We start from the raw sequence: 27,785 nt of genomic DNA, 5'->3' as shown, positions 1-27,785 counted from the left end.
CACAGGAGATACAATGCAGGAATTGGCCTTAGATAGGGATAGGGAAAACATCTTATATCAGGAGAGAAAGCAGAGTACATGGATATAGTAGCAGGGAGATTGGTAGATTGAGGAGTGGAATACATGGAAGTTCTCCTTATGATTGCATCTGTATCTTCAGTAAAATAAGAAACTAAGCCATCGTCTGTGAGTGAAAAGAAGTGAGGAGCTATTGAGGGTTGAGATGAAATAATCATCTGGGAGAGTAAAAGAATGTTTGTAAACGTAGTAGAATTACTGAGCAGTCATAAGGGACATTTTAAATGACATGGTGACAAATTTAAAGTGAGATAGTGACCAGAGATGTGTGTGTGTGTGTGTGTGTCTATGTGTGCCTGCACACATGCACTCTCATGTACATATTTGTGTGTTTCCAGTCACACTCTGCTGTTCAGATGCAGTCATTGAGAAAGTGATAATTTGGATTTATTCAGGGTTTGCATTTTGTTGTAGGAAGTTCAATTCAGGGACAGAATGGCAAGGACCTTGGAAGTTTGGGTAGTAGAGCAAAAGTGACCTTGGGCCTTAAAATCTGAGTAAGGATCAAAGTGAGAATATGTAAGGAAGCAAGAGATGGATAAATCAATGAACTGGAGGTTCAAAAACATTTGAGGAATTGTTGGGGTGGGAACAGTAGATTGATTAGATAGAAAGACAGGAAGTAGTGGTCAAAGAGGGGAGAACTTGAAATGGAATATACAATCACTAACATCCTGTCATTATAGATTAATTTGAAATTACCAGAATTTTAGATAAATGAAATAATACAGTATGTACTCTTACCTGGCTTCTCTCACACAGCCATAATTATTTTCAGATTCATTCATGTTTTTGAGTGTATAAGTAGTTCACAATTTTTTTTTTACACATTCACATGTTGATAGTTACTGGGCAGCTTCCAGTTTCCAGCTAGTACATATAAATCTGTTAAGAACATTCCTATCAAGTCTGTATGAACATATGCTCTCATTTGTCTTTGGTAAATTCCTAGGAGTAGATAGGCTGAACTATATGGTAGGCATTTGTTTAGCTTTTTAAGAATTTGCAAAATTGTTTTCCAGCATCCATCTGTTTCCTTCTGTTTTCCAAAAGTCTTTCCCTAATGAACAAAAGAGAGGTTATGTCTGGAACATTTGTAACTATCTGTCTCTAAATATCTTAGGAGGTTACAGATTTTATAAAACCATACTTATTTTAGTTTAAGGTAACTATGAAAGCAAAATATATGACCCATATCACTTAATTTTTTAATTTTAAATTTTTTAAATGAAAGATCAATACAACTGACAAACCTCTACAAAAACTGACAAAGAAAAGAAGACACAACTAGAAATATCAGAAATGAAACAGAGAATATCACTAAGGACATAAAAGATATCAAAAGAATAATAAATACTATAAGTAACATGAAACACAATATTTTTATTGAATTACAGTTGACATGCAATGTTACATTAGTTTCAGGTGTACAGCATAGTGATTGGACAAGCATATGTATTATACTATGTTCACCATCAATGTAGTGACCATCAGTTACCATGCAACACTAGTACGATACCAATGACTATATTCTCTGTGCTGTACCTTTTATTCCCCTGACTTTATTTCATAAGTGGAAGTCTATACTTCCAGTTTCCCTTCACCTACTTTGTTTATCTCTCCATCCTCCTCCCCTCTGGCAACAATCAATCTGTTCTCTGTATTTATGAATAAGTTTCTACTTTTTGTTTGTTTATTCATTTGTTTTGGTTTTAGATTCTGGATATATGTGAATCATATTGTATTTGTCTTTCTCTATCTGACTTACTTCACTTAGCACAATATGCTTAGTCCATCCATATGGTTGCAAACAGCAAGATCTCATCCTTTTTATGGTTTCCATTGTGTGTGTGTGTGTGTGTGTGTGTGTGTCTGTGTATACTCTCTCTCTCTCTCTATATATATATATATATATACACATATATACTATATGTATACATATATAGTATATATGTGTATATATATATACATATAGTATATATGTATATATATAGTATAGTATAGTGTATATATATATATAGTATAGTATACATATAGTATATATATAGTATAGTGTATATATAGTATATATATACTATATACTGTATATAGTGTATATATATTATATATACATATAGATATATATATGGTAGATATATATGGTTGTGTATATATAGTATACATATATGGTGTGTGTGTGTGTGTGAATATATATATATATATATCTTCTTTATGCATACACACACACACATATATGTATATATATATACACATTTTATTTATCCATTTATTTATTGGTAGGCACATGGGCTGCTTCCATATCTTGGCTATTGTAAATAATGTTGCAATGGCATAGAGGTGAATATATCTTTTCAAATTAGTGTTTTTGGCTTTTTTGGATAAATACCCATTTGGGGTACCATTGGATCATATGGTATTTCTATATTTATTATTTTGAGGACTCTCCATACTGCTTTCCACAGTGGCTGTACCAACTTATATTCCCACTAAGAATGCACGAAGCTTCATTTCTCTCTAAATCCTCACCAGCACTTGTTTTTCCTGTCTGTTTAATTCTAGCCATTCTGACAGGTGATATCTCACTGTGGTTTTGATTTGCACTTTCCTGATGATTAGTGGTGTTCATCTTTTCATGTGTCTGTTGGCCATATGTATGTCTTCCAAGTTTATTCTTGTGGCTGCTGAGAAGAGGTGTTAGTCTTTCACTACAATAGGCTTCTCCATAGGGACACTCACAACATGGTTTCCTCCAGAGTGAGTGACCCAAGAGCAGAGAGAGCACGAGAGAACCAAAACAGAGCTTGTGCTTTTATAGCCATCACTTTTAGAAATGACATAACTTTTCCAACTGTTACTGTTCACATAGGTCAATGTGGGAGGTGACTACCCAAGGATGGGACTATCAAAGTGTGGGAATTTGGGGGGCCAATTTAATGGCCAATTGCTACACTATTCCAGTTGTTCTATATATGTGTTTGATCTGCAGACACATAGTTCTATGTGTACAATACTGTGATAACAAAATAAAGGATTGAGGTGTAATTAACTACTGGTATCCATGGTAGAGAGTGTACTTAGTGGGAAGCTTCACCATTACATGCATGCTGTGTCAATAGTCACAAAAGGTGTGATGGGATTAATGTAAATCCATCTTATCCTAGTAGAAGTCCTAGAATGTATCTTCTAATGGTGAATTAACTGTGCTCTGTATATGAGGCAAATTTAAACCTAAGCACATATTTTTAATGTATTTGGGAGGCCAGATAATGTAAACATAAGTTATTAACCAGTAAAAATCCATTCTAGTTTCATGTGTGTATACTTGCAGTATAACATCAGGCAAATCACTTAACCTCTCTGAGCTGATTATATCAACCAAAAAATGAGAATATTGTATTAAGTGATTTCTAAAAAGATGCTACTTGTAAAAATGTGTATTTGATGACATTCTAAATATAGGAAATTCCCAATAAGATTCATTTAGAGGATGGTTATCTTTATGATAGCATTTCTACAGTATGATCAATGCATCATAAATGGGCCCATTTATGTCTAACTGAATCAGGGCTAAAATAAAACATCTTTAATAGAACAAAGATATGGCAGTGTTTACTTATAACAAACTGCCATGTGTTGGGCCTTTGGATAAACAAGGCTGGTGTTAGAGGATACTAGATAAACACTGCAGATTCCTTCTGTAAGGGCAAGAGGGGAGTGCCCCTAAATTATAATTTTCATAGGTTATATATGTAAAGTGGTTGTGTCTATCCCCACAGTTCTATGCATATACATTTTTAAGACCTTAATTGAGGCATGCTATAAAAGTCACCTACTTTAAGTGTATAATATAATATTTTTTAGTGAAGTACAGAGTTGTGCACTCATCACCACCATCTAATTTTCATCATCCCAAAAAAGATCCTTTATATCCATTTGTAGTCAATTGTTCTTCTAACTCCCATTCCCAAGCAACAGCTAAATCTACTTTTTGTCTCTATAAATTTGCCTTTTCTGGATTTCATACAAACGAAATCATACAATATGGAGTCTTTCGTATCTGGTCCTTTCATACAGCAAAAGTGTTTGAGATGCACCCAATTTGTAGCAGATATCAGCAGTTTGTTCTTTTACTTTTCAACAATATTCCTTTGTATAAACATACCACATTTTCTTTATGTCTTCACCCATTGATGGATGTTTGGGTTCCTTCCCATTTGGAGCTCTTATGAATAATGCTGCTATGAATATTTTGTGTTAAAGCTTTGTGTACATATGGTTCACTCCTCTTGGGTGTATACCTAGTAGTGGGATCAGTGGGTCATATGGGTTAAACTCTATAATTAATTTTTCAAAACACTGCCAAACTATTTTCCACATGGCCACACCACTTTACATTCCCCTCAACAATATATGCAGGCTTACATTTCTCCGCAGCCTCACCAACTCCTGTTATTTGTCTTTTGGGTTATATCAATATGCATTGATGGGCTGTAAGCAAAACTTAAACTGGAGAGTCTCTTCCTGTCAGGGAGACCCCAATCCAGAAGGTCTTATGCCTAACTAACCATGAAATTTTGGGTCAGTGGCCAATGAAACAATTGTTTTCTAGATTAAATTCTTCCTGATTGTACTAAGAAGCAATCCCTACGTAGATGCATATATGGCTGTATGTTATTCTTTTCCCCAAAAAAAGTTTATAAAAAATTCACTTTCCAATATCAAATAGTTGGTTTTATCGCACAAACTCACTTTGTAGGTAATAATTAGACCTCAGAAATAAAAATAATTCATTGTAGAAAATGGTCAAAAATTTTTAAATTAATCTAATATTTTACTACTTAAAAAGTAAGTGTAGACAAGTAAAATTCATGTATTTTATTTAGGGAAAAAATCTGTATTATTTTCTTTTATAGTTGGTTTAAAGGATGTCTAAGGCTTTGTACAAATGTAAATATAAAAATAAAACACAATGTGCACTGTAATTTTTAGAAGCTATATTTTTTTCTCCAAGCATAGTAATTTTACTCAGCAAATTTTACTCAGTAAAAAATATGCTGAATGAATCTGTCCTAAGAATAAATATCTATTTAGGGGACTAAAACAATACAAAATAATGACTTAGTGTTAAAATAACATTTTGTCAATTTTATTAAAAGCATATTCCATTTCTGAACATAGTTAATTAAGTTTCCTTAAAGAAAAAAGAAGCCTACTTTATGGTATTATTTCATCAGAGTAAGTTGGCTCATTGAGACTATCACTGATAAAGACATGTACAAAAGTTAGCACCACCTGTCTATAAACGCAGATAGTCACAGCCATTCCAATATATATAATCTCCCTTTACTTATACACACATATATTTACAGCTAATAAATAACATTTAAAGCCAAAGCATTGTTAATATACATATACAGTGAAGTCTGCAAAAGTCAGAGTTCCTAGGCCCATACACTGATTTGATCCATATTTTCTCAAGTTTATGTATCCTTGTTCAAAACCCAAATCCAGGAAATTAATGAATTAGCAATAAAGGGGGATGACAACAACAAATCTCCAAGATTTTATTTTTAGAGAAAATTCATTCCAAGTTGGCTGACATTAATCACAGTGTTTGTATTACTTTATATAGGCATAACCATATTTCTCAAAAGAAAGGCTGAAGTTTTGGCATTTCTGGAATAATTTCTACTCCAATATATCCCAATACTATATCTCTTGATTTTTTACTTTCCAAGCTATGCTGAATAATAAACACATATGCAGGGCTTCATATGTGAATATATGTTAAGATATCCACACACGTTTACAGTTTGGATTCCCAGCAAGAGCCTTTGAGATATTTTACTTCTTTATCAATTTATATTAATATAGAGAAAATCATTCTGAAAGTATGATATCTAATTTATAAATAACTGTTCACTCACTATTGACTAGTTGTTAAAAACAATAACTCTCATGGCATTTCATGTAACTATGGCAATTGAGGATTCTTTTAATTGCCCACAATGGTTTTAACCACTGTTTATGGAAATATACTTTTTCATCTCCTAACTTAGTAAAAACGGTCCTTGTCTAAAACTTGTATGATTCAAAATTTGATCTTGAACACATATTTTCTTATCAAAACCAGGGAAGAAAGAGACATCCTCAAAGTATGACTAAAGCATGACTGAGATAAACCTAAAATTGAATAGGGCTTATAAGATATTAAATGACCTCAAACTGATGAAAACAATTTCAGAAATCTGATAATGAAATTGTGGTATCATTTTCTTTCCCCATGTTTAAAATTATGTGTGAGCTGGCAATAGCAGGCTCATAGAAGATGCTGTTAAAATACAATCTTGAGACAAAGGAGGGGGAGAGATTAAACTATAAAGCCTATTAAGACTGAATTGATCTAAATTTTATATTTCTTTTAATTAGTAACTTAGAAATGATGCAACCAACTGCAGGGATGTTTTAAAGTTTCAGTGATTTATCATCTTCTATTCCTCTCTCCAAGTCACTAGTCCCTGGTTAAATCCTGGAAAACACAGAAACCAAAAAAAACAAAAACAAAAACAAAAACAAAAACAAAAAACATATTTTGCACTAATGGGGGCAATTCATGCCACCAAAAAAAATCATTTTCTATATTCAGACTTGGAGAAAACTTTCAGAAGGTATCAGTCCAGAAAATGCAGAATTTCAAATAAAATATGAAATTCTACTCAACTTTAGGCTATTGACTAAACTTACTATATAAAGAAGGTTTATTATTTTACCATGGGCCCAAATGGCTCTCAATTCTTTCTCAAAGGACAAAACAGTGATTTTCAAATCTGCTATCTTTTGATGTTGGAGGATGTGCTATTTGGCCACTATACACTTCAAATTGAGTTAGTCACTTTTTTTTTTTGTATTTGAGATTATATCCTAAAATAACAAAGCAGAGCTGGGATTAATATTCAGGAAACTTGTCTTTGAAACATCCAAAGCACTGGGCATCTGTTGTAAAAGTTACTCCATTCTTCATGGAATTCGTGTTCTGTTCTTCCTTCTGTACATTTGCCCAGTTTCTGAGAAAAAGCAGAAGAGGAGGAGCAATTTATTACCTCTTTAGTGTTCTACAATCATCCCTCCTCCCACCTTCATGATATAAAAGCATTCAACTGGAAGATCAGAACAAAGGTTGTGAATATATACCCAGGAAAGATGTGGATGATGGATCACATGTGGATAATGGCAGGCTTGTAGGAATGAAAGACACTCTAATACCTACTTAGCTATATCCCAATAAGGACTATCATTTTCAGAGGACTGAACCAAATGATTTCAAACAAGATATGATTTAAGATTTCTTAATTCTAAAACTTGCCAAATGAAATGGCTGATTATTTTCTTTTCTTGAGGAATGAGACTTCTGAAGAGTTTTATCAGAAGAAAAGAGACAGAGAACTTTTGATTAGTCACAGAAGAGAAAAACTGCAGAATGTTACAAGCCTTGTTCATAATTACTTCCGCATAAAGTTCAGATCTATAAAAACAGCTGCCTAAATATCTGTGGTCTCAGTAATCTTATTATCAGATAAGGAATGTACCCTTAGATTTTGTCAGATATATTATTGTGACTTATATAAATAGTATGACCAGAAATACTTTTAAAACAGCTGGAGATATTTCCTAATCTTTCAGGTTTTGCTTTTACATTCACACAGAGATTTAAAGTTGTATTTGATTTGGGGAGAACATATAAGTATATATGCATTTGTGTATGTTTGTATGTGACATAAATGCATGTTTAAAGCTTCATATAGGATTCCTTTTCTAAAAGTTAAAGTAAATGTGAAATTGTCTCAGATTTTTGATGAGGGAAAACAAAGCAATGAGCCTCTGAGTAGAACAGTCTCCACTTAGGTAAATATTCAGTTATTCTGCCTGGCTGAATACCATTAACTAACTACTCTATTTCAAATTTATCTTGAGTGCTCTTACGTTAATGGTTTTCATAAAGTGGCTTCATCTTATCGTTCAAAGTATGTCATAATTCTAGTTTTGTAAAAAATAAAAAAAATATATAAATATTATATATACATAGAGAAGGTCTAAAACAATATACATTTAATGTTAATTGGGAGTTGTCCCTGGAGGAGAGAGTCAGAGTGATTGTATTTTCTTTTTGCCTATTTTTTCCTAATCTATATATAATCCATAATTACCCATGGATAAATTACATCATAAAATAGAAATTTACAATAATAGAGATATTCCCTATAGGGTTTTTAATATGATTTTCTGATTAGGAAATTCTTATTCTGTACTTTTGTCTATAAATGTAACTGAGAGAAGACAAACCAGAAGTGAGTGTTTTTCCTACATCAGGATTATGTTGTGCCTAGCCTTTCCCCTCTTTTCTTGTGCCACTGGTTTGTATGACATGATCAAAGTTTTCCTCCCCTTTTACTTTAACCCATTAGTACTCAGAATCTGGCAGGAGAATGAGCAGAGAAATTAAAGTAGGATAATGTGAGAATTCAGGAGGGGCTGGGAAAGGCCACATGTGAATCTCCACTTAATATTACACTCTAGAAAGATTTGGCTGACAACTGTCATGTGGATTAGTCTTAAAGATCATGTAGGTAAGGGCCAGGGGATTGTTTTGAGATAGAAAAGAGAACCGTCTCCTGAATTCTAACTCCATTAGCTCCCCATCTTTGGTGATTTTGAGATGGGTACTTGATGGCTGCCCTTTTGGCTCTCTGTCCTATAGTCTGCTGCCACTTGGAGCATCAAGAAGGACTATGTGAGGGCACCTGGGTGGCTAGTTGACTAAGCATCTGATTCTTGATTTCGGCTCAGGTCATGATCTCAGGGTTTGTGAGTTCAAGCCCCACATGGGGCTCCATGCTAACAGCATATGGAGCTCTGAGTTGTCAGCGCAGACATTCTCTCCCTCTGTCTCTGACCCTCCCCCACTTTTTCTTGCATGTGCGTGCATGCGCATACTCTCTCTCTCTCTCTCTCTCTCTCTCTCTCTCTCTCAAAATAAAAATAAATAAACTTAAAAAAAAGAAGGACTATGTATTGCAGCTGATGTTTTGCTCCCCTGGGTACATCTGGGGAGGGGCTACACCCTCAGCCATGATTATAACTATTGTGTCATATGCTCTGCATACAGGATCCATAAAGTTAGCAGAGATACAATACAGAAAATGCAGCAGTGAAGATTTTGTGGCAGCCCAAGAAGTAAAATAAAAGAACAGAAAGAGGAAGAAAAAAGAGGAAGTATTGAGAAAAGTAAATGGGTAAGTCTGATGTGTAAATATGGAAGGGCTAAGAAAGACCACCTGAAGATTCTAACAAGAATCAGTGCAAGTCTTTAGTCATAAGATGAAGAGCAATGTATGAAGCAGTGTCCCTCAGAGGGCAAGCTCAGGATATCCAGAGAGCTTTAGTCCATAATGCTCACCAGCCAGACTTTTTATTCAGGGACTTGTCATGGCATTTCACAAATACCACAGATGCCTTTCCTTTCTGCAGATGAGATACTTTCTCCCTGGAACAGAAGATTACCCTGTAGAATAAAATGGATGTAAACATATAAGGAAAAATAGAAACAACTGTTCAAAAATATATGGTTTGGTCAAGGATCTTTAAATCCTACATGATCAGTCTGATTAATTGTTTTGATATTTCTAATAGTTCGCTGTTTAAAGTTAGGTCATTCTGGTCAGCAATACATCTGAATCATAGGGTTATTTGAGGGCCTAATCACAGTTTAGCAATAAAGGTAGTCAATCTGGACAGCTTGGAGCAACCTTAAAATCACAAGGCTTTCACCATGAGATAATACAAGATCCACTTTACCACTTCTTTGTATCTACATTAAGGAATTCACAAACCATCCTTCAACTGGCCCTGTTAGAGAAACAAATGCTCTGCAGAGCCTCTCCATCCACAACCTCCTTTTTGTTTGTTTTGTTTTGTTTGTTATAAAAGAAAATGACCAGAGGGAAATAATTTATCATTCCTAATTTAAAAAGTCATTTTTATATGAAATTTATTGTCAAATTGGTTACCATACAACACCCAGTGCTCATCCCAACAGGTGCCCTACTCAATGCCCATCACCCACTTTCCCCTCTTCCCCACCCACCCCCCATCAACCCTCAGTTATTCTCAGTTTTTAAGAGTCTCTTATGCTTTGGCTCCCTCCCTCGCTAACTTTTTTTTTTTCTTCCCCTCCCTATGGTTTCTGTTAAGTTTCTCAGGATCCACGTAAGAGTGAAAACATATGGTATCTGTCTTTCTCTGTATGACTTATCTCACTAAGAGTCATTTTTATTACCAATAATGGAACACTATAGTTTGCAAAAATCCCTATAAATTTAGTGTACAAGTTTTAAAATCTCTGGGGCTCTCTATTCAATTTCTTTATAGATATATGTGAGGTGGGGTTGGGGAGATGGATGAAGATACCTTGGAATCTCATTCTTGAAGATGTTGGTTTTAATCTTTGAATGTCAAAGTGACATCTCTGAGGTTCTTTCCACAACTGTTTTGTACTTGCAAGAAACAGTGCTAAAATAGGGGCATTTGTACCCCCAATGTTTATAGCAGCACTCTCAATAATAGCTAGATTATGGAAAGAGCCTTAAATGTCCATCAACTGATGAATGGATAAAGAAATTGTGGTTTATATACACAATGGAGTACTATGTGGGAATGAGAAAGAATGAAATATGGCCCTTTGTAGCAACGTGGATGGAACTGGAGAGTGTGATGCTAAGTGAAATAAGCCATACAGAGAAAGACAGATACCAGATGGTTTCACTCTTATGTGGATCCTGAGAAACTTAACAGAAACCCATGGGGGAGGGGAAGAAAAAAAAAGAGGTTAGAGTGGGAGAGAGCCAAAGCATAAGAGACTGTTAAAAACTGAGAACAAACTGAGGGTTGATGGGGGGTGGGAGGGAGGGAGGGTGGGTGATGGGTATTGAGGAGGGCACCTTTTGGGATGAGCACTGGGTGTTGTATGGAAACCAATTTGACAATAAATTTCATATATTGAAAAAAAGAAACAGTGCTAAAATAGAAGCTGAGATCCTCATCTCAGCTCTCGGTCAATAATCGGGACCAGTTCAGGGCTTATGTTTTCTTTCATGAAATTCAGAAATACTATTACTTCCCTAGTAATGATAATAAAAGAACACTCCTCCCCCAAATTATAGGTGTAATTATCTAGATGATATAGTTTTAAAGACAAAGCTTACTAAAGTTCCACCTGAACGTTGAAGGCTCCAAGAGTACCCTCCCAAGGTAATGACAGGGTAAGCCTAACGTGAATGGAAAGAAATTGATTTAATTACTTTTTTTGAGTCTCTCCTGCTTTTACTCTGATCTTCTCAATAGTAAACCCAGGGCTGCTCCACCAGTCTGACCAGCTGAAGTATGAATCGCTCCTCCATTTGAGTTTCAACATTAGCAGTTCCCCAATATCCACTTCCGTGTAAATTAGAAAAGAGTATGTCTTATTCGCAGAAATTTCAGGCCTGAATAAAAAATCAGCATATTTGGTTAGTTCTGTGTTTTTTGTTTGTTTGTTTTTGTTTTTTGTTTTGTTTTGTTTTGTTTTGTTTTTTCATTTTTCTTCCTCCCAAGGCATAAATAGCTTTGTTGTTTGGGAGATATCTTAAAAATACAAAAAGTGTCCAAAAAAATATTCCAGATGAAGATCAATGGCATTTAGTGACTTTTAAAAGACATCTACACCCTTTTAATCTATTCTAACTTTTACCCTAAAAGTGTGAACTATTTAATACAATTCTTAAGAAAAAATCCATAAATGAATCATTCAGAGACATTACATTCATTTTCATATATCCTCTTTCAATCTGTACTGCTATGTGAACATTTTTACTTTGTTACAATCATAGCATACATATAATTCTCTATTCTTTCTTTGTTTACTTCATATTTTACCTTCCATTTTTCACCATGTTTTACCTGTTTTTCTATAATTATAGGTTTTAGAAACTAGATAGATTTTAGTGACTTATTAAACCACAATTCATTTAACCATTGCCTCAATGTTGGGTACTTATTTATTTCTAATTTATGCTATTGTATGTACCATGTGAATATCTTTTGCCATAAAGCTTTTTTTTTAAATTTTTAATGTTTATTTTATTTTTGAGAGAGACAGAACATGAGTAGGGGAAGGGCAGACACACAGAATCTGAAGCAGGCTCCAGGCTCTGAGCTGTCAGCACAGAGCCCAACACAGGGCTCGAACTCACGAACCGCGAGATCATGACCTGAGCCGAAGGCAGACGCTTAACCGAATGAGCCACCCGGGCGTCTCCATAAAGCTTTTTTTTAAAAAAAAATTCTGTTGTGGGGCGCCTGGGTGGTTTAGTTGGTTAAGCATCTGACTTTTGATTTTGGCTCAGGTCATGATCTCACAGCCCTGTGTCAGGTTCTGTACTGGCAGTGCATAGCCTGCTTGAGATTCTCTCTCTCCTTCTCTCTCTGTCTCTCCCCTGCTCATGCACTTTCTCTCTCTCAAATTGCATAAATAAAACATTTTTTAAAAATTCTGTTGAATATCTCTTTTTCTACTCTTCTTCTGTTCTAGGGACCAAAGGCAGTTAGCAGTGCCATGATAAACCCACATGCTGGAGGTAACGCCAAGTGGTTACTCACAGGGTGAAAGGAATGTTCTCACTCTCAGCCACAGTGCCATACAGAGAAATCTCAAAGACCTGGTTGGTCTGTGTATCACTCTCAGTCCCAGAAAAATGTATCTTTACTTGGTAATGGAAGACTATAAGGAAAAAATCGGAACAAGTGCTAATCAGTTTTTATAGAAACATCACAGCCCCCAAATAAGCAGGCAATTCAGAACCACAGACTACCTCACTAGTGATTAAATAAGAAGTGCTCACACACAACCAACACTGTGGATTGGAAAGATTTCTTCATGTCTGCACAGTGTTTGTTACTCAAATTTTCAGACCTTGAATTCCACTCCTTTTTAGAAAAGTGTGATTTCAGTGCATAGGAAGAATCTAGGTATATCTGAATTGTCAAGCAGCCCTAGATTGTAGTCATCTTTGATTGGGTACAAGGGAAATCAAATCAAGAAACCAAACTACACATGATTCTTTCTTCATGAACTATACCCTTCCTTGGCCATCTTGTCCCTGAATATCTGTATAAAGCATATTTGGCATTTGTTAATGGAACACTGTGATTGTGTTTTTTCATGTTTTATGAGTATGTCTGACACTCTACCCTATGTGTAAATTCCTTCAGGTCAGAGGATCACGTTTATCCTCTTTATCCCCCCATCATCTAGCACAGAGTAGGTATTATAGCAGGCTCACAATAAAACTTATTAATTGAATCATCATTGAGGCTATAAAGACTGCCAGTTCTTAAAGTGTTTGGGAGAGCTTCTGGAAGCAAGTACTTGAACTTCTACATCATCTCTTCCCTGTTCTCTCTACTAAAACCCCTGTGTAGATGGAATGGAGGGAGGTTAAGGGGATAAGAAACACAGCAGGCTTAACACACAGCTACTAACGAGTAGAAGAGAAACTGTTTCTCTTCAGTGGAGCCCTTGCAGGACTCACCATAGACCAGAGCAGGAGAAGCTGATACTGCTGCAGTGACCCCAAGAACAGTGATGGAGCACTGCATGGCACTGAGCAGGATGCCTGGGGATGAGTAATACCCACCAGGTCTCCAAAAGATTCCACCCTCCTCTCTACCTCACACACACTTTTCTCATTCTGAAAAGTCAGGGAAACTAAGGGTTTCCTCGTTGCTTAAAAGGTTTCCTTGAACTATTGTTGCTCTAAACCTCTGGGCAACCAAATACACCTCTACAGAAGTTCTAACACACTTTACAAGTGGGTGCCTCTATCAGATACATTTTTACCTTGGAAAACTGTATTTCAGTATCATCCCTTCCCCTGGACTTCTCCCTGGACTCCACATAAGTTAGCTTTTCTGGATTAGTTCCTCTTGCTAGATTTACCTAATTATCTCCTTTCTTGTCTCCCCTCAATCTGTATAAATCTTGCTCTAAATAAGCTGCCAAGTTTGAAATTCACTTGGGAACAAATTAATGACAAAATGGAAATATCTTACAGGTTTGGTATATTCTCTCTCCCAGGAATAGTTGAATTTTAAAATACAGATAGCTCTTGCCTAAAGCAAACTTTAGGAGTTGGCAAACCTTTTCGGTGAGGGGCCAGATGGTAAATAATTTAGGCTTTGTGGGCCATACAGTTTCTGTCCCAATTACTTAATGTGGTAGCACAAAAGCACCCTTAGTCAATTAAAAACAAAAAATGAATGTGTGTAGTTGTGTTCTAATAAAACTTTATTTACAAAAGCAGGTAAGGGGCTAGATTTGGCCTCCTGGGCCTTGGTTTGCTGGCCCTAGATAGATAGATGGTTTCAAATGAGCTCTGAGCCTGGTTCTAATGGGCTAGCCCATGCTAATGGTCACAATTACAGAGAAGGGTGGCAAGCAAGACTATTACAGAGGTTAATGCAGGTTGTACCCTGGGCCTTACTGGCAATGTGAATTGAGAGCTTCAGTAAAATGGACCAGTACAACTCCCTCTCTAGCAACAGAAATACAGTGAGGGTTCAGGGTTTAATAAAATCATTGCACTACTTCTGTTGTAATGGACAGACTCGGTACATGTGATGCAATGAGTGTGATAAAAAAATATGATCAAACTGATTTTCCTCATTTACAACATTCTCCAGCCTACCTTTGTAAGGCATCTGAGACCGAGTCTTCAGGTACATTTTGCTGCTTCTTTTGGCTCTGACCTTATTGATCTCATAACCCAAATTGTTGCAACGGTTTTTTCTACAACTCAGACAAAGCCCTTTCTCAAAGGCTTCCTTTGAATTGCACCGGTAGGCCTTACTCGGGTTTTCTTCATTCAACAGAGAATCAATAAAGAGATGAATGGAGCGCTCATGGGAACACTTCACTAGCTGGTCCACATCTGGAGAACAAGAGACAAAAAGAAAATTTAACTCCATGAAAGTCCACAATGAGTGTTTCATCTCACATGTCTAAACTAGTTAAATGTGGTGTCAGAATAAAATTACCTAAGAATCTAGTCCTATGACTCCTTGATGTAAGTCCTATTTAAGGAGGTACCCTTGATGGGAGTTTCTTACCTATCTCTAAGAGTGTTAAAATTGCAAATTTGCAGAGAACTTTTGACTTTTCTGCTGTCTTATATTTGTATGTTTATGAGGATCTAAGTAAGAGACATTCAAGGCAGAAGTTGACTTCCCCCAGTTTGTCACTTCCTTCTCTTATATTGAAAACATAAAATACTTCTACATGGACCTAGAAACAATATCACAAAAAGCAAAATTATTAAATGAATAGTATTTTAACGTAGATACTATGTATAATTGGAGGTTGTGTCACTACTGATTTTTGCATTAAATGAATCACAGAAATAATCAGTAATGTAATAAAAGTGTATCTATTACCATAAGCTTCTATAACAATTAAAAATAGTAGCATTATGCTGTAAGTCCTATAACATGTGCACAAAAGACCTATAGTCAATATCTACAGGTAAGTTTAATTGCCCACAAAGGATGCAAAGATCCCTTAAAACAAATTATAAATTTAACACAAACATGATTATTGAAGTAAATATTAAGACAATATTAAATTATATTTTCTTCTTTAAATTTTGGAATATTTATTTTTAGAGAATGGAGATTTGTTTCTTATTTTTACTTTCTCTCTAAAAGGCTAACAAAATTAATTTGGACTAATTAACATGCCCTTTATTTTCAATCAATTAAAAATAAATCTTATGGTTTCACAACTATATTCAGAATATAACAACATGTGCCAGAAGTCATTTTATGCTGCTATTATCCAAGGCAATGGAGTTTTCTTGTATAGATCTCACCTTTCTTTTCTTTGATCTCTGGAAGCTTAGTACTCACTCACTCAGTATTGTAGTCTATAATATAATACATAAAAGAAAAAAATGTTTGTCTATCTGATCAAAGGAAGTACTAAGGTATAAAGGTGATTATGCTGAATATGATAGCTTCTTCAGAAATTATCTTGGCTAAATGTGTATACTTTAATATACACATTTGCATACACATTGCATACTTGTGGGGAATGGGTAGAAGACTGGGTCAATAAGAATTAAGAACAACACTTATGTTTAATTAACTTCTAAATCATATTTACCTCCAAGGCCTCTCTCTGCAATCACACGGATAGCTTCCCCAATGTTACATCCTGGTTGAAAAGTGCCTCCATTAGGATAAATGTCAACATGTCCTACTGGTTTCTGGATTCCAATACTTCGGCCAGGTGACCCTCTGGTGAATGTGTGTAAGACATCTACAAAATCTGCATCATCAGGAGAAAGGCGACTTGGAGCTTCTGCATATTCAAAGTTAGGTCCAGCTGGATCTAGTCCTTAATGAGGGGGGAAAAAAAAGACCTCACATATTTTTTAATTCCCATTAATTTTAGTCTCCATTAGCATTAGACAATGCTAATGTCACCTTGGCATTCAATTGTTTATCATTTGAATGTAACTGGCAGCCACATAGATTTTTATTAGCTCCTTATCCTAGTGATTGGATCATTAAGTTACTGAGAGTCATAGAAGTAGGCTTAGCTCTTTCTGAAAGGAATTTGAGTCTCTGAAACTTGCTATTAAATAGCAATTTCATTCAGAATAGCTAGATCTCCTTTTGTAAATTATTTTTGAACCTGTTGAGAAGGACTTCAAAGAGTGGTGAGTTCATTCTTTTTCTTTATGCATGCCAAATCATCTACTACCTTTGCCCTGGTTGACTGCCTTCTTTTTTCCAAACAGGCTCTGGTGTTGGTCCTTTTTCATTTATCCCAGTACTGATGTGAAATGTGACATACATACCACCAAAGCACAGAGCCCAAGAGGATGGAAATGAGCTTCCCAGAGACCACTGGGCTTTTTGTGCTTAACTCTGCTCTATCTTTCTTCTGACAGTAGGTGGTATGTCTAGGACAGCTAGTGCCCATATTCTCTCCTTCTCCAGAAAAAAAGTGCTCCCATAATATAATCAAATGGCTTGGCAAGCAGAGAGGAACACCACACACATATAGATATATTTTACAAACATTTTTATTCTATTTCCAAATGACAGGCATCTCGACTCTTCTGTGATAGACTACTGGCACTGTTTTCTTACCAGTAATTCTATTGACCTTCTTATTGGTCAGACTTCCTGCAATGCCAGCAGCATGAGCTCCAAGGCTGTATCCCAAGAGATGGACATTGTCCAGAGGATAGTGAAATTCCTCCTTTGAAAGAGAAAAAGAAAAAAGGGGTTCTTACAGTTCTGTACAAAAGATCAAAGCTAAATGAAAAATATTGTTTTGGAAATGCAGGCTATACTGAAAATTAATTCTACTTATTTAAATTTTGTGGTATAGATCAAAGAAACACTTTAGAGTTGAGATTTTCTCTTTCTTTAACAACATATTTAAGTTACAAACTTTTTCCATACATCTGATATTGAAATGTATGGAAATGTGAATTTTCATTTATCTGAAAATATATGTATGCATGTACATGTGTATGTATAGCTGTATATTTATATGTAGATATATGTATATGTGTGTGTATCTATATGTAGATAAACACATACATTAAATATATATTTAACTTTAAGCCAGTATTCCCTACTCTAAATACCCTACATCACTTTATTCTTTAAGTTAGCCAGGAAATGTCTTAAAACCAGAAAATATTATAGCAGGAATGGATCGCAGACACATATAGTCCATCCTCTTTATTCAATAGATAATAAGCCTGAGGTCGAGGCAGGTGATCTGATTTTCCCAGGTTCACTTTCCTGATAAGCAAAAGAGTCAAGAAAAGAGCTTTAATCTTTCTTTTTTTCTTTAGTTTTAGAGACAGGGAGTGTGCTCAAGTTGGGGAGAGGGGGAGAGAGAGAGAGAGGGAGAGAATCTCTAGCAGGCTCCACACTCAGGGCAAGAGCCCAATGTGGGGCTCAATCCCACAACCCTGGGCCCATGACCTGAGCTACAATCAAGAGTTGGACACTCAACCGACTGAACCACATAAGTACCCCAAGAACTTTTATCTTCTAACAGTCAGTCCAATAAACACAGCTTATTTTTTACCTCCACATATCTGGCTTAAATATTTTGGCCCTGTCAGAGTATTAGCCTCCTTTCAACCAATGCCAAGACACATTTCAAAGATAATTTTCAGAGGATGACCTCAGGAAAAAAGTGAATAAAAGTGGCAGCTAAGCCAGAAGTCCTGACCCTTAGCCATCTCATATCTACAGACTTTTCTTGCCAGTTTCTTCCTGGCTCAAATCCATCACTCCCCTAACCCTCAACAAAAATCTGGATCTTTAATCTACACTAAGCAATAGGTATTATTAATACTTTCATGAAAGAGATTGGTATTCTAATGGGTCAAAGCCAACATAACATTTCCATGTGCCAGTCAACTGGTAAGGAAGGATTTGGCTGAACCTGACATCTTCCCTTTGCCCTGAAATAACAAGCTTTTGTCTGTTTTGCCCAATCACTTATTGGTCTCACCAGATCTATTCACTATGAGAATATCGATAGGGAAGGGCAGGACTATGCTTTGGCTTTACAGTTTTATCATTCTTATCATAATACTGCTTTCTGGCTGAAAAATAACCATGCCTATTCTGAAGATTTGAATTGCCCCAGATGAAAAGGAACAAAGACCAGCCATTTGTCCCACTCTGGCCAAGAGATCTGTTTTGGGCATGTAAGGCTTCTTCCCCCAATCTTACCGCCATCCAGTTGATAAACTTGGCCACATCCTTTCCCACCAGCTTGGTGTATCCCGCAGACACCGGATAATGCTGCTGGGCCCGTGACAGCCAGTCCACCACAATGACATTGGAATCTGGTTCCCTCTTGTACAGGGCAGCCACAAGTTTTGGCACCCAACTCTCATACATTCCTGTCACCTGAAAAGGATGATGCAAGCTTTCTTAAAATACCCACATACAACTTGTTATAGATATGACAGCCTAATATACTTACGCTGAATGGAAAGAAAACAAACAAGTCTGAACGGTTGTCCACTAACTCAGGAAGAAAACTCAAACCATGCAAAACAGTGTTCAGAGACTTGTGACTCCACTTTATGAGGCAAATTTGAGTATGCCAAAGAAGGGTGTTGAGGTGAGGAATGGCAGACTACGGTTTACACCACCAATTTTTAAAAGCTTGGTTTATGAATTCTGTAAAACCAGTAATTTATATGAAAGATCAATCTGAATAAGCTAAAATTTTGCACTGGAGCTATAGACTATTTTATAATAAATTTAATTCAATTACTTTCAACTAGGCTAATAACTTATTCCCAACAAAATTAGTTTGGAGGATGTGAATGCACTCTTTTTTTCTTAAGAGTCATTTATTTACATACAACATTTGATGTGCTGATGAAAAAAAGTTTTAAGCATACTAATTCTAACAGAAGGTAAATTTATTTATCAATCTGTTTGTTAATACATAAGAAAATGATCAGTTTCAGTTCAGATTTTTTTTTTTACAATTCTCTCAAATTCTTAATTTTCAGAGTGGAAATTATTGAGGATTAATAGTCACATTTCTCAAATTAGATTGGCTCTGTTTGGAGATAAGGAGACTGCCAACTGTAATTCTTTACCTCTTGTTTAAGAAAGCCCCAAAATTCAAAGTCAAAAGAACTATAGAGTTCTCACATTAACTTTTTTTATGTAAAATTTTAATTTATGCTTTCAGAGAGGACATCAGACACTTCTGCAAAGATGCACACTTTCAAATAATCAAAACACATTTTTAAAAAAGCTAATTATAAAATTCTCCACCACCCTTCCATGAACCTGCATGTAGCAGTAACTTGATTCAAATCCCCAAATCTCCCCACCTCTACCATGACCTGATAGAAATCATATTGTAGCCATAGTAAAAGTTACTCAAATACGTACTCAACAAAGAAGGTTCTGAAATATACATTTAAGGCAGCTTTTGAAGGGAGATCTATAAAACCTATATTCTTCTTAGAATAATTCCAAAAACAAATATAGGAGTCTTGAATTCCCAAACCAGTGGGCTTCATTTGGAACTTTGATCTTATATGGTGGATTCTTTCAGATTTATGTTTCCATTTTGTTTACTTTATTCTCTAGACTAAAACTATCAAAACCTGAGTTCTTGTTTCACTCCTGACACTAACAACTGCACAGCTTTTCACCTCATTGCTGTGGTAGGAAAAAGCAAGCCTGAAACTCAGGAGATCTTGGTTCCAGTCCCAGCTCTTCCAATAATTACTTCTATGAATGTAGGCACTGTTTTAACCTTTTAGGACACCTACAAAACAAAGGAGTTGGATTCAGATGATCTTGAAGTTACCCACCACCTCATAAATGTCTTCTTGCAACCATTCTGACTTCCAGTCTACCTGCAGTGATATAATTAAAGCTATTGCCATTTCAAGCATAAAGAGAAAAAGAAAAAAAAGAAAAGAAAAAGAGGTACAAAGGTGACGTTGGCTCATTAGAAACTCATTTAATAAACCTTCTTTGAACATGTTTCGGTGAGGCTGCTTTAAGTCTAAGCATAGCCTGGGTCTTTGAGGAAACAGGCTAGAACACCGACCTAGCCTCAAATTCCTGTGAATTGGTCCTGTCTTCTCTTCTCCTCTCTTAGTGGTTGGGGGCTTGCCACACTTTTCAACTGCCTTTCAAGAGAGGATGATATCAGTTCTTCAGAATGAAACATTAACCACTCCTCCTTTCAGCTGCCATGAGGGCCTCCTACCACAATGAGAATTCTGTGCTTAGTGCACTGGTCTATGAAACCTAAGCAGGTGGCAAAGCTCCAGGACAGCTGTGTCTAAACAGCTTTCTGGGATGTGCCCTAAGCATACTACATGCTAAGCATTCTTTTGGATTTTCCGTGGCAAAACTAAAGAATTTCCCCATTTCCCTTAGTCTTATGACCTTGAGTTGCTGAACAGCTTACCTCAGATAAGGCAGAAAAATCTTGCTTGCTCTAAGCTCCTATTATAAGTTTTTCTGTACTATCAATGTTTCCAAGTTAAGCAATCTATCAAAGAGCAAAAAACCCAACTTATTTTTACAGTGACTGATACTTTTATTAACAGTCTAAAAATGAATCTACTCCTTTCTCTTTTTTTAATCATAGGAAGAACTTTATTTTTTGTATTATTTTATTTTATTTTATTTATTTTTTAATAAGAGATTTAGTGTCAAATTGGTTTCCATACAACACTCGGTGCTCATCCCAACAGATACTCCTTTCTTTTTTAATTCAACATAAAATACTGCTGTAAGTACCCCTGAACAAAGGGGTGTAAAAGAAACCTTCTTTAACTCTAAAAAGTTTTTCTAGGGTTTTTTTCTAAGGTTCCTTAAGTCAGCACAAGTTTTTAAATCTTTGACTCAGATTCACAGGTGAACTGAAGCCTTTCTATGGCTAGATTAGTTACTGAATAGACCAACCAGCTAGCTTTTTATGATGAAAGTCAGTCCCACAGCCAATGGCCTAGCCTCTGAGCTCAGGCACTCAAAATGTCAGGACACATGATATGAAGAATATGGTGGGTTTAGTGGGCAGAAGGACCCATAATAGAAATTGGCACTATATACTGATACTGGGTTAGTTATGTCATCTTTGCATGAGAAGGAACTATGCTTTTTAAAAATTCTTAAAGCATCAAGTTCTCTCAGGGGATAAGAATGTGAGGTCTGAGACATTCAATTTATTGTGCCATATAAAATGTTTATTAAGCTTATTATACTTTTTACAAAGGTATTAAAACTCTATATACAATCAAAACATCTCTAAAACTACCAACAATTACTTTTTCTTATTAAATCTCTTAAATATAAAAAGATCCATGTTAATAATTTGAATATATAATTTTATCATAAGATATGTAATTTATTATGTTAACTTAGTAAATAGATGTTTAAAAAATAAACATCCATCTAAATTCTGTTAGTAGTTGCCTTCATCTCCATAAAGTTATAGCAATTATCCTATATTGTTAATAAGAATGGTACTTAAGTTACACAGGAAAATAAGTCAAGACTAGAAGTCTATCAATCCTTCTCTAATTCATCTCATTAGGATATATTTAGTATCTTTACTATATTCACAAGCTCCAACATAATGGAAAGATAATTTCTCTTTAACTTCCCATTTTATATAACTCCTTTTTATATAAAAGATGAAATCTGCTAACTAGGGTTTTAAAATATTAAAAACCAACTGAAGTAGTTAAGTAAGAACTGAACCATGTAAAGTGACTGCCACATATTTAGAGAGTACTACTTTAGTCACATTCTTTATTTTGTTGTTGTTGTTTTCTTTTTTTAAGCTTTAATTTAATTTCCAGTTACTTAACATACAGTGTAATATTAGTTTCATGTGTAAAATTTAGTGATTCAACATTTCCATACAACATCTGGTGCTCATCACAAGTGCACTCCTTAATCCACATCACCTATTCACATTCTTTAAATGTAACCACAGTTTTCACCTTTTCTAATGATTTTGCGTGACACTTCCCTGGCTAGCCCTCTGTCATCTATAAAAAGTTCCCTAAAGTTTACAATTGGAGAATGTTGGAAGTAGAGGGACAACTAGTCTAACCTCTTTGTCTTACACATCAGTCAACTGAGGCCCAGAGATAAGAAGTAGCATCAGTCACTTCACAGAGCTGGAGAATGGCAAAGCCAGAGCCAGAATCAATACTTCCTCACTCCACTCTAACCCTCTCCTCCCTCTGACAGGTTGTTTCCCTTAGGAAAGCATGTGTTTTGGCAATGTGCTACATGAATCAGGATCATAGCAGGTGTGTACTGGTTTCCTAAACTGAAAATGTACATTCTGCTCTGTAGGTGAGCAAAGCCTTGTTTTCCCAACTCACAAGAATGGCTGATTCAAGGGCACCAACTATGGACTGTGGTAAAATGAAGGTAGGCACTATCTGGGGGGAAATACTCATGAACCTGTGATTTTAGGTTCCACAATCCCACCCTGAGCCAGAATTGCCTGTACTCAAGTTTAAAGTAAAGCCATAGGAGGGGCGCTTGGGTTGCTCAGGTCATAATCTCACTGTCCGTGGGTTTGACCCCCGCACCAGGCTCTGTGCTAACAGCCCAGAGCCTGGAGCCTGCTTTGGATTCTGTGTCTCCCTCTCCCTCTGCCCCTCCCTCACTCATGCTCTGTCTCTCAAAAAGTGAATAAACATTAAAATTTTTTTTTAAATAAAAATGAAGTAAGGCCATAGGAAAGCAAGCAGAAGTACAGGATATATGAAGACTCATCATGGGGTTCCCAACAACTCATCACGGGGTCAAGATGCTTGGGTTACCCCAATCTCTTTCCCAAAAAGACTGTCTTACCGTCCAGCCATGGATCACCACAAAGGTTTTGCTGGTGTGGTTGAAGTGGCAGTTAGCCACAGATTCTGTCACTCCAGGAATGAGGTGGCAAGTATCTTCAGCTATGTCTTCAGGGGTCCTTAGAGCAAATTTACTTTCAATATCTATAAAATCTCTTCCTCCTGTAATTCCTGAAAAGGAAAAATTGGATAGGTGGCTAATTGGAAGGTTGTTTGTTTTATTTGTTGTTATGGTATGTTTTAGGTTTATAAGCAACTACCACCAATGATATTTTTATTTCTATTTTTTTTAATAAATGTAGATTGAGAGAGAATGACTTGGGGTGCCTGGGTGGCTCAGTCGGTTAAGCAAGAGAATGACTAATTCTCCATTAGTAATAGAAGTTGACAGAGACCAGAATCCAGGTATCTTGGTTACAATTCAAAACTCATTCTCCTAAAGAACATTGGCTCATGGTTCTTGCATTGTAAAATTCCACTTATTTCATATATTATTTTTCACCCTCTTTCAATATTGGATTATATCAACATAAAGCTTTTCCCAAAATGTTGTATAATAGGCTTGAGAAAAGGTTGTTTCCTTTGCAATAGCATAACTTTAAAAAATAATAGCAGTAAGAAAATTTGGAAGCTTGAGGAAGTTTTTATATGAAGTTGTTCCCACCCCCATAGCAAGGTACCTCAATTAAAAATATTTTTGAAAAATCATTTAGTGGGTTGTTCAAAAATGCATATGTGTGAACTGGTTAATACTTTACCCAAATATTTTTTCTATTATTTCTTATGTCTTTACTGTCTTCTACACAAAGTCATAGCTTATAGCTTTGTCGTTACAAAACTACAGCAAAGCAGGTTTGGGAAAGAATCCACTTTGATTCTTCATAGTCAATCCCAAAGTGAATAAGGAGAGAAATAAACTTCAGCCTACCATTTGACTCTCTTGACAATAACTCTAAATTTTGATAAACCTTCATCTAATACCACAGTGAATGCTTGAAATAAATTTTGCTGCAAATAAAATCAAACTCTTATACAAAACAAACACAATCAAAGGGAAGTTATATTAGGGGAAATTATTTACTTTCTTGTCAAGACAAAAATTAAAAATTATTTACTATAAAATGGTAATAATTTGTAGATTTTAGATTCCTCTACTTAAAACTCAGATGATAAATAATTGGTACTTCTAATTTCTTAATCTAAATTTACTCTTTTCACAATTCAAATGCTGAAAATCTGTAATTTCAAATAACATTGCAAAAGCCAGGCCAAAATAAAAACAAGAATGATATGGTATAATGAATATACAGGTATTCATGTAGCTAGCTGAGTACTGGTCAACTTTTTCCTTTTTAATTATTTTCTAAAATTCCTAAAGCAATATTGTGGCTACTTACTAAGTCATTCATTATAGGTGACAAGTTGATCTCTCTCTCTCTCTCTTTCATCTCTAGCACCTGAACATTCTAAGATAATTTATTCAAATAAGAGAGTGTGGTAAACTATTGCTATTTAAGGCTTTTTTTATTTATAGATAGTAAAATTGCACTTGAAAACCACCCATCAAAAATACAGTTGGCCTTCCATCTTATTTGAAGATGCAGGTCTTCCTTTTCCTTCCTAACCAGGTAGTATTCTGATGGCCTTATTATTTGCCTGATAGTAGAAAAAAATGTAGATTTTTAAATTTTAAATACCCAAGAAGGTATTCTGCTCTAAATACCCAAGAAGGTTTTTTTTTAATTGTTAGGAAGCACTTTAGAAAATTTCAAACTAAATTAGTTTCACCTTGTCTCATCTCTCCACATCAAATAACTCATCCCTCCGCAATAATCTTATTTTAACATATTTGATTATCAATCTTTTCGAAGTAGAAATCATCCAAGTGACCTGGCAGACATATCCCACCCACCACCTATTTGTTAAACTGTTATTTAAGACTACTGCTTTACATAGCTCCAGAGGATGCCACTCACTTTGGTCTATTTTCCCCTAGAGTTATGCAACATGATGGCCCTAGAGTTGCTGGTGGTTTTGAAATAACTAAGGATATTCTCAGAAATTATTAAGGCTAGCTTTGTGAATTTCCATGAAAAAAAGTCTTTAAATTCATAGATTCTATACAGATTATCTGCATAGCCCATTGAGAGGTCCAATTTTCCACTACCAACATTTCCTGTTCAGTACATAACTTCTACATTTAAAAAAAAAAAGGAAATTCATACATTCTCAAACAAATTTGTATTTGGAGACTTTTATTTCACTTCTCAAGGAGATTAGTTTTTATTTTAAGTTACAGAAAGCATAATGAAGCATTTGACAGGAAGATTGCACCACTCTATATGCTATGTGCTCTTTTCAATTCTATGTCAGTTCTATACATGATCATAAATGGTATTAGTGTTTAGTCAGTTTTTCTTTCTCTTTGGCATTCTGACAGAAATTTTCACACTGCTGGTGTTTGTAAGAGTGTCTCAGCATCCTAAAGATGAATGTACTTTCCAAGCCTATCTTTTCACACAATTGATATGGGCCAGCTGTTACTTTTAGTTGTTCCAGTATACACTAGAATTGCTCTTGCCTGACAGATGAAGTGATTTGACTCCATTGTTACTAAGGGAATTACTGATTTCCATACATGAAAATGATATTAATGACTGCACTTATCTTTCTAAGGGGATAAAGATCTTTTTTATCAGATCCCCTTAGAAATTAAAGCTACCTTAGGGTAGTGGGAAGGGGGCTGCCTAAGGTATATTCCTTTATAAGTGCTTCCATCCTGAATTCAACTTATCATAGCAACGTAACCACTCTGACTTGTTCCCATCAGATGGCCTTATTCAACACTAAGGTAGGATTGGATACCAGGCAAGTTACAAGTTAATGTATTTCTTGACTATGTAATCTTTATTTCTAAATTCTTAAATAGCTAAGATTCTAAGTGTATAAACAAAGACAAGGTATTTACTTAACATGGATAATAACTCACAGAGATGAAATTAGATTGAGAGGTGAAAGCGCTTTAAAGGTAAATTTATGGAGGGTATGTTATTGTTCCTAGGAAAGAAGTAATATTGAGCATCCCAGAAAAGATATTCTTTTTTCTTTAATTTTATTTTTTTTAATTTACATCCAAATTAGCTTATACTGTAACAATGATTTCAGGAGTAGATTCCTTAATGTCCCTTACCCATTTAGCCCATCCCCCTTCCAACACCCCTCGAGTAACCCTCTGTTTGTTCTCCATATTTAAGAGTATCTATGTTTTGTCCCCCTACCCTGTTTTCATATTATTTTTACTTCCCTTTCCTTGCGTTCATCTGTTCTGTGTCTTAAAGCCCTCATATGAGTGAAGTCATATGATATTTGTCTTTCTCTGACTGACTAATTTCACTTAGCATAATCCGCTTTAGTTCCATCCACCAGCATTCTTCACAGAGCTAGAACAAACAATCCTAAAATTTGTATGGAACCAGAAAATACCCCAAATAGCCAAAGCAGTCTTGAAAGAGAAAGCCAAAGCAGGAGGCATCACAATCCCAGACTTCAAGCTGTAATACAAAAGTGTAATTATCAAGACAGTATGGTTCAGGCATAAAAAAAGATACTCAGATCAATAGAACAGAATAGAAACTCAAGAATTGGACCCACAAATGTATGGCCAATTAATCTTTGACAAAGCAGGAAAGAATACCCAATGGAATAAAGACAGTCTCTTCAGCAAGTGGTGCTGGGAAAACTGGACAGCGACATGCAGAAGAATGAACCTGGAGACCACTTTATTATACCATACACAAAAATAAACACAAAATGGATGAAAGACCTAAATGTAAGACAGAAAGCCTCAAATTCCTCAAGGATAAAGCAGGCAAAAACCTCTTTGATCTTGGCCACAGCAACTTCTAACTCAACGCGTCTCCAGAGGCAAGGGAAACAAAAACAAAAATAAACTACTGGGACCTCATCAAAATAAAAAGCTTCTGCACAGCGAAGGAAACAATCAGCACAACTAAAAGGCAACTGACGTAATGAGAGAAGATATTTACAAATGACATATCAGATAAAGGGTTAGTATCCAAAATATAAAGAACTTACCAAACTCAACACCCAAAACACAAAGAATCCAGTGAAGAAATGGGCAAAAGACATGAATAGACACTTCTCCAGAAAAGATATTCTAAAGGCAGTTCACAGTTACCAGATGGATAGGATAAG

General features: G+C 35.5%; 1 protein-coding gene across 1 annotated transcript in view; it reads right to left on the bottom strand.

Moving 5' to 3' along the window:
• Positions 1 to 5,202: 5,202 nt before the first annotated feature.
• The window catches only part of LPL (lipoprotein lipase), a 122,026-nt gene continuing 99,443 nt past the window's right edge, over positions 5,203 to 27,785 (bottom strand). Inside the window, exons 2-10 of the mRNA XM_049630078.1 lie at positions 23,572 to 23,741; positions 18,937 to 19,116; positions 17,323 to 17,434; positions 16,328 to 16,561; positions 14,856 to 15,098; positions 12,769 to 12,889; positions 11,433 to 11,615; positions 9,533 to 9,637; positions 5,203 to 7,142 (exon numbers count right to left, since the gene is read on the bottom strand). Coding sequence (XP_049486035.1) covers position 7,142; positions 9,533 to 9,637; positions 11,433 to 11,615; positions 12,769 to 12,889; positions 14,856 to 15,098; positions 16,328 to 16,561; positions 17,323 to 17,434; positions 18,937 to 19,116; positions 23,572 to 23,741 — 1,349 coding nt within the window. The 3' untranslated portion in view covers positions 5,203 to 7,141. The remainder of the gene's footprint in view (positions 7,143 to 9,532; positions 9,638 to 11,432; positions 11,616 to 12,768; positions 12,890 to 14,855; positions 15,099 to 16,327; positions 16,562 to 17,322; positions 17,435 to 18,936; positions 19,117 to 23,571; positions 23,742 to 27,785) is intronic.

Source organism: Panthera uncia, chromosome B1 (assembly GCF_023721935.1).
Source record: "Panthera uncia isolate 11264 chromosome B1, Puncia_PCG_1.0, whole genome shotgun sequence".
In the NCBI taxonomy this organism is placed as follows: Eukaryota; Metazoa; Chordata; class Mammalia; order Carnivora; family Felidae; genus Panthera; species Panthera uncia.
Note: the sequence above shows the minus strand (reverse complement) of the source record. Positions and strands in the feature narration are given on the sequence as shown.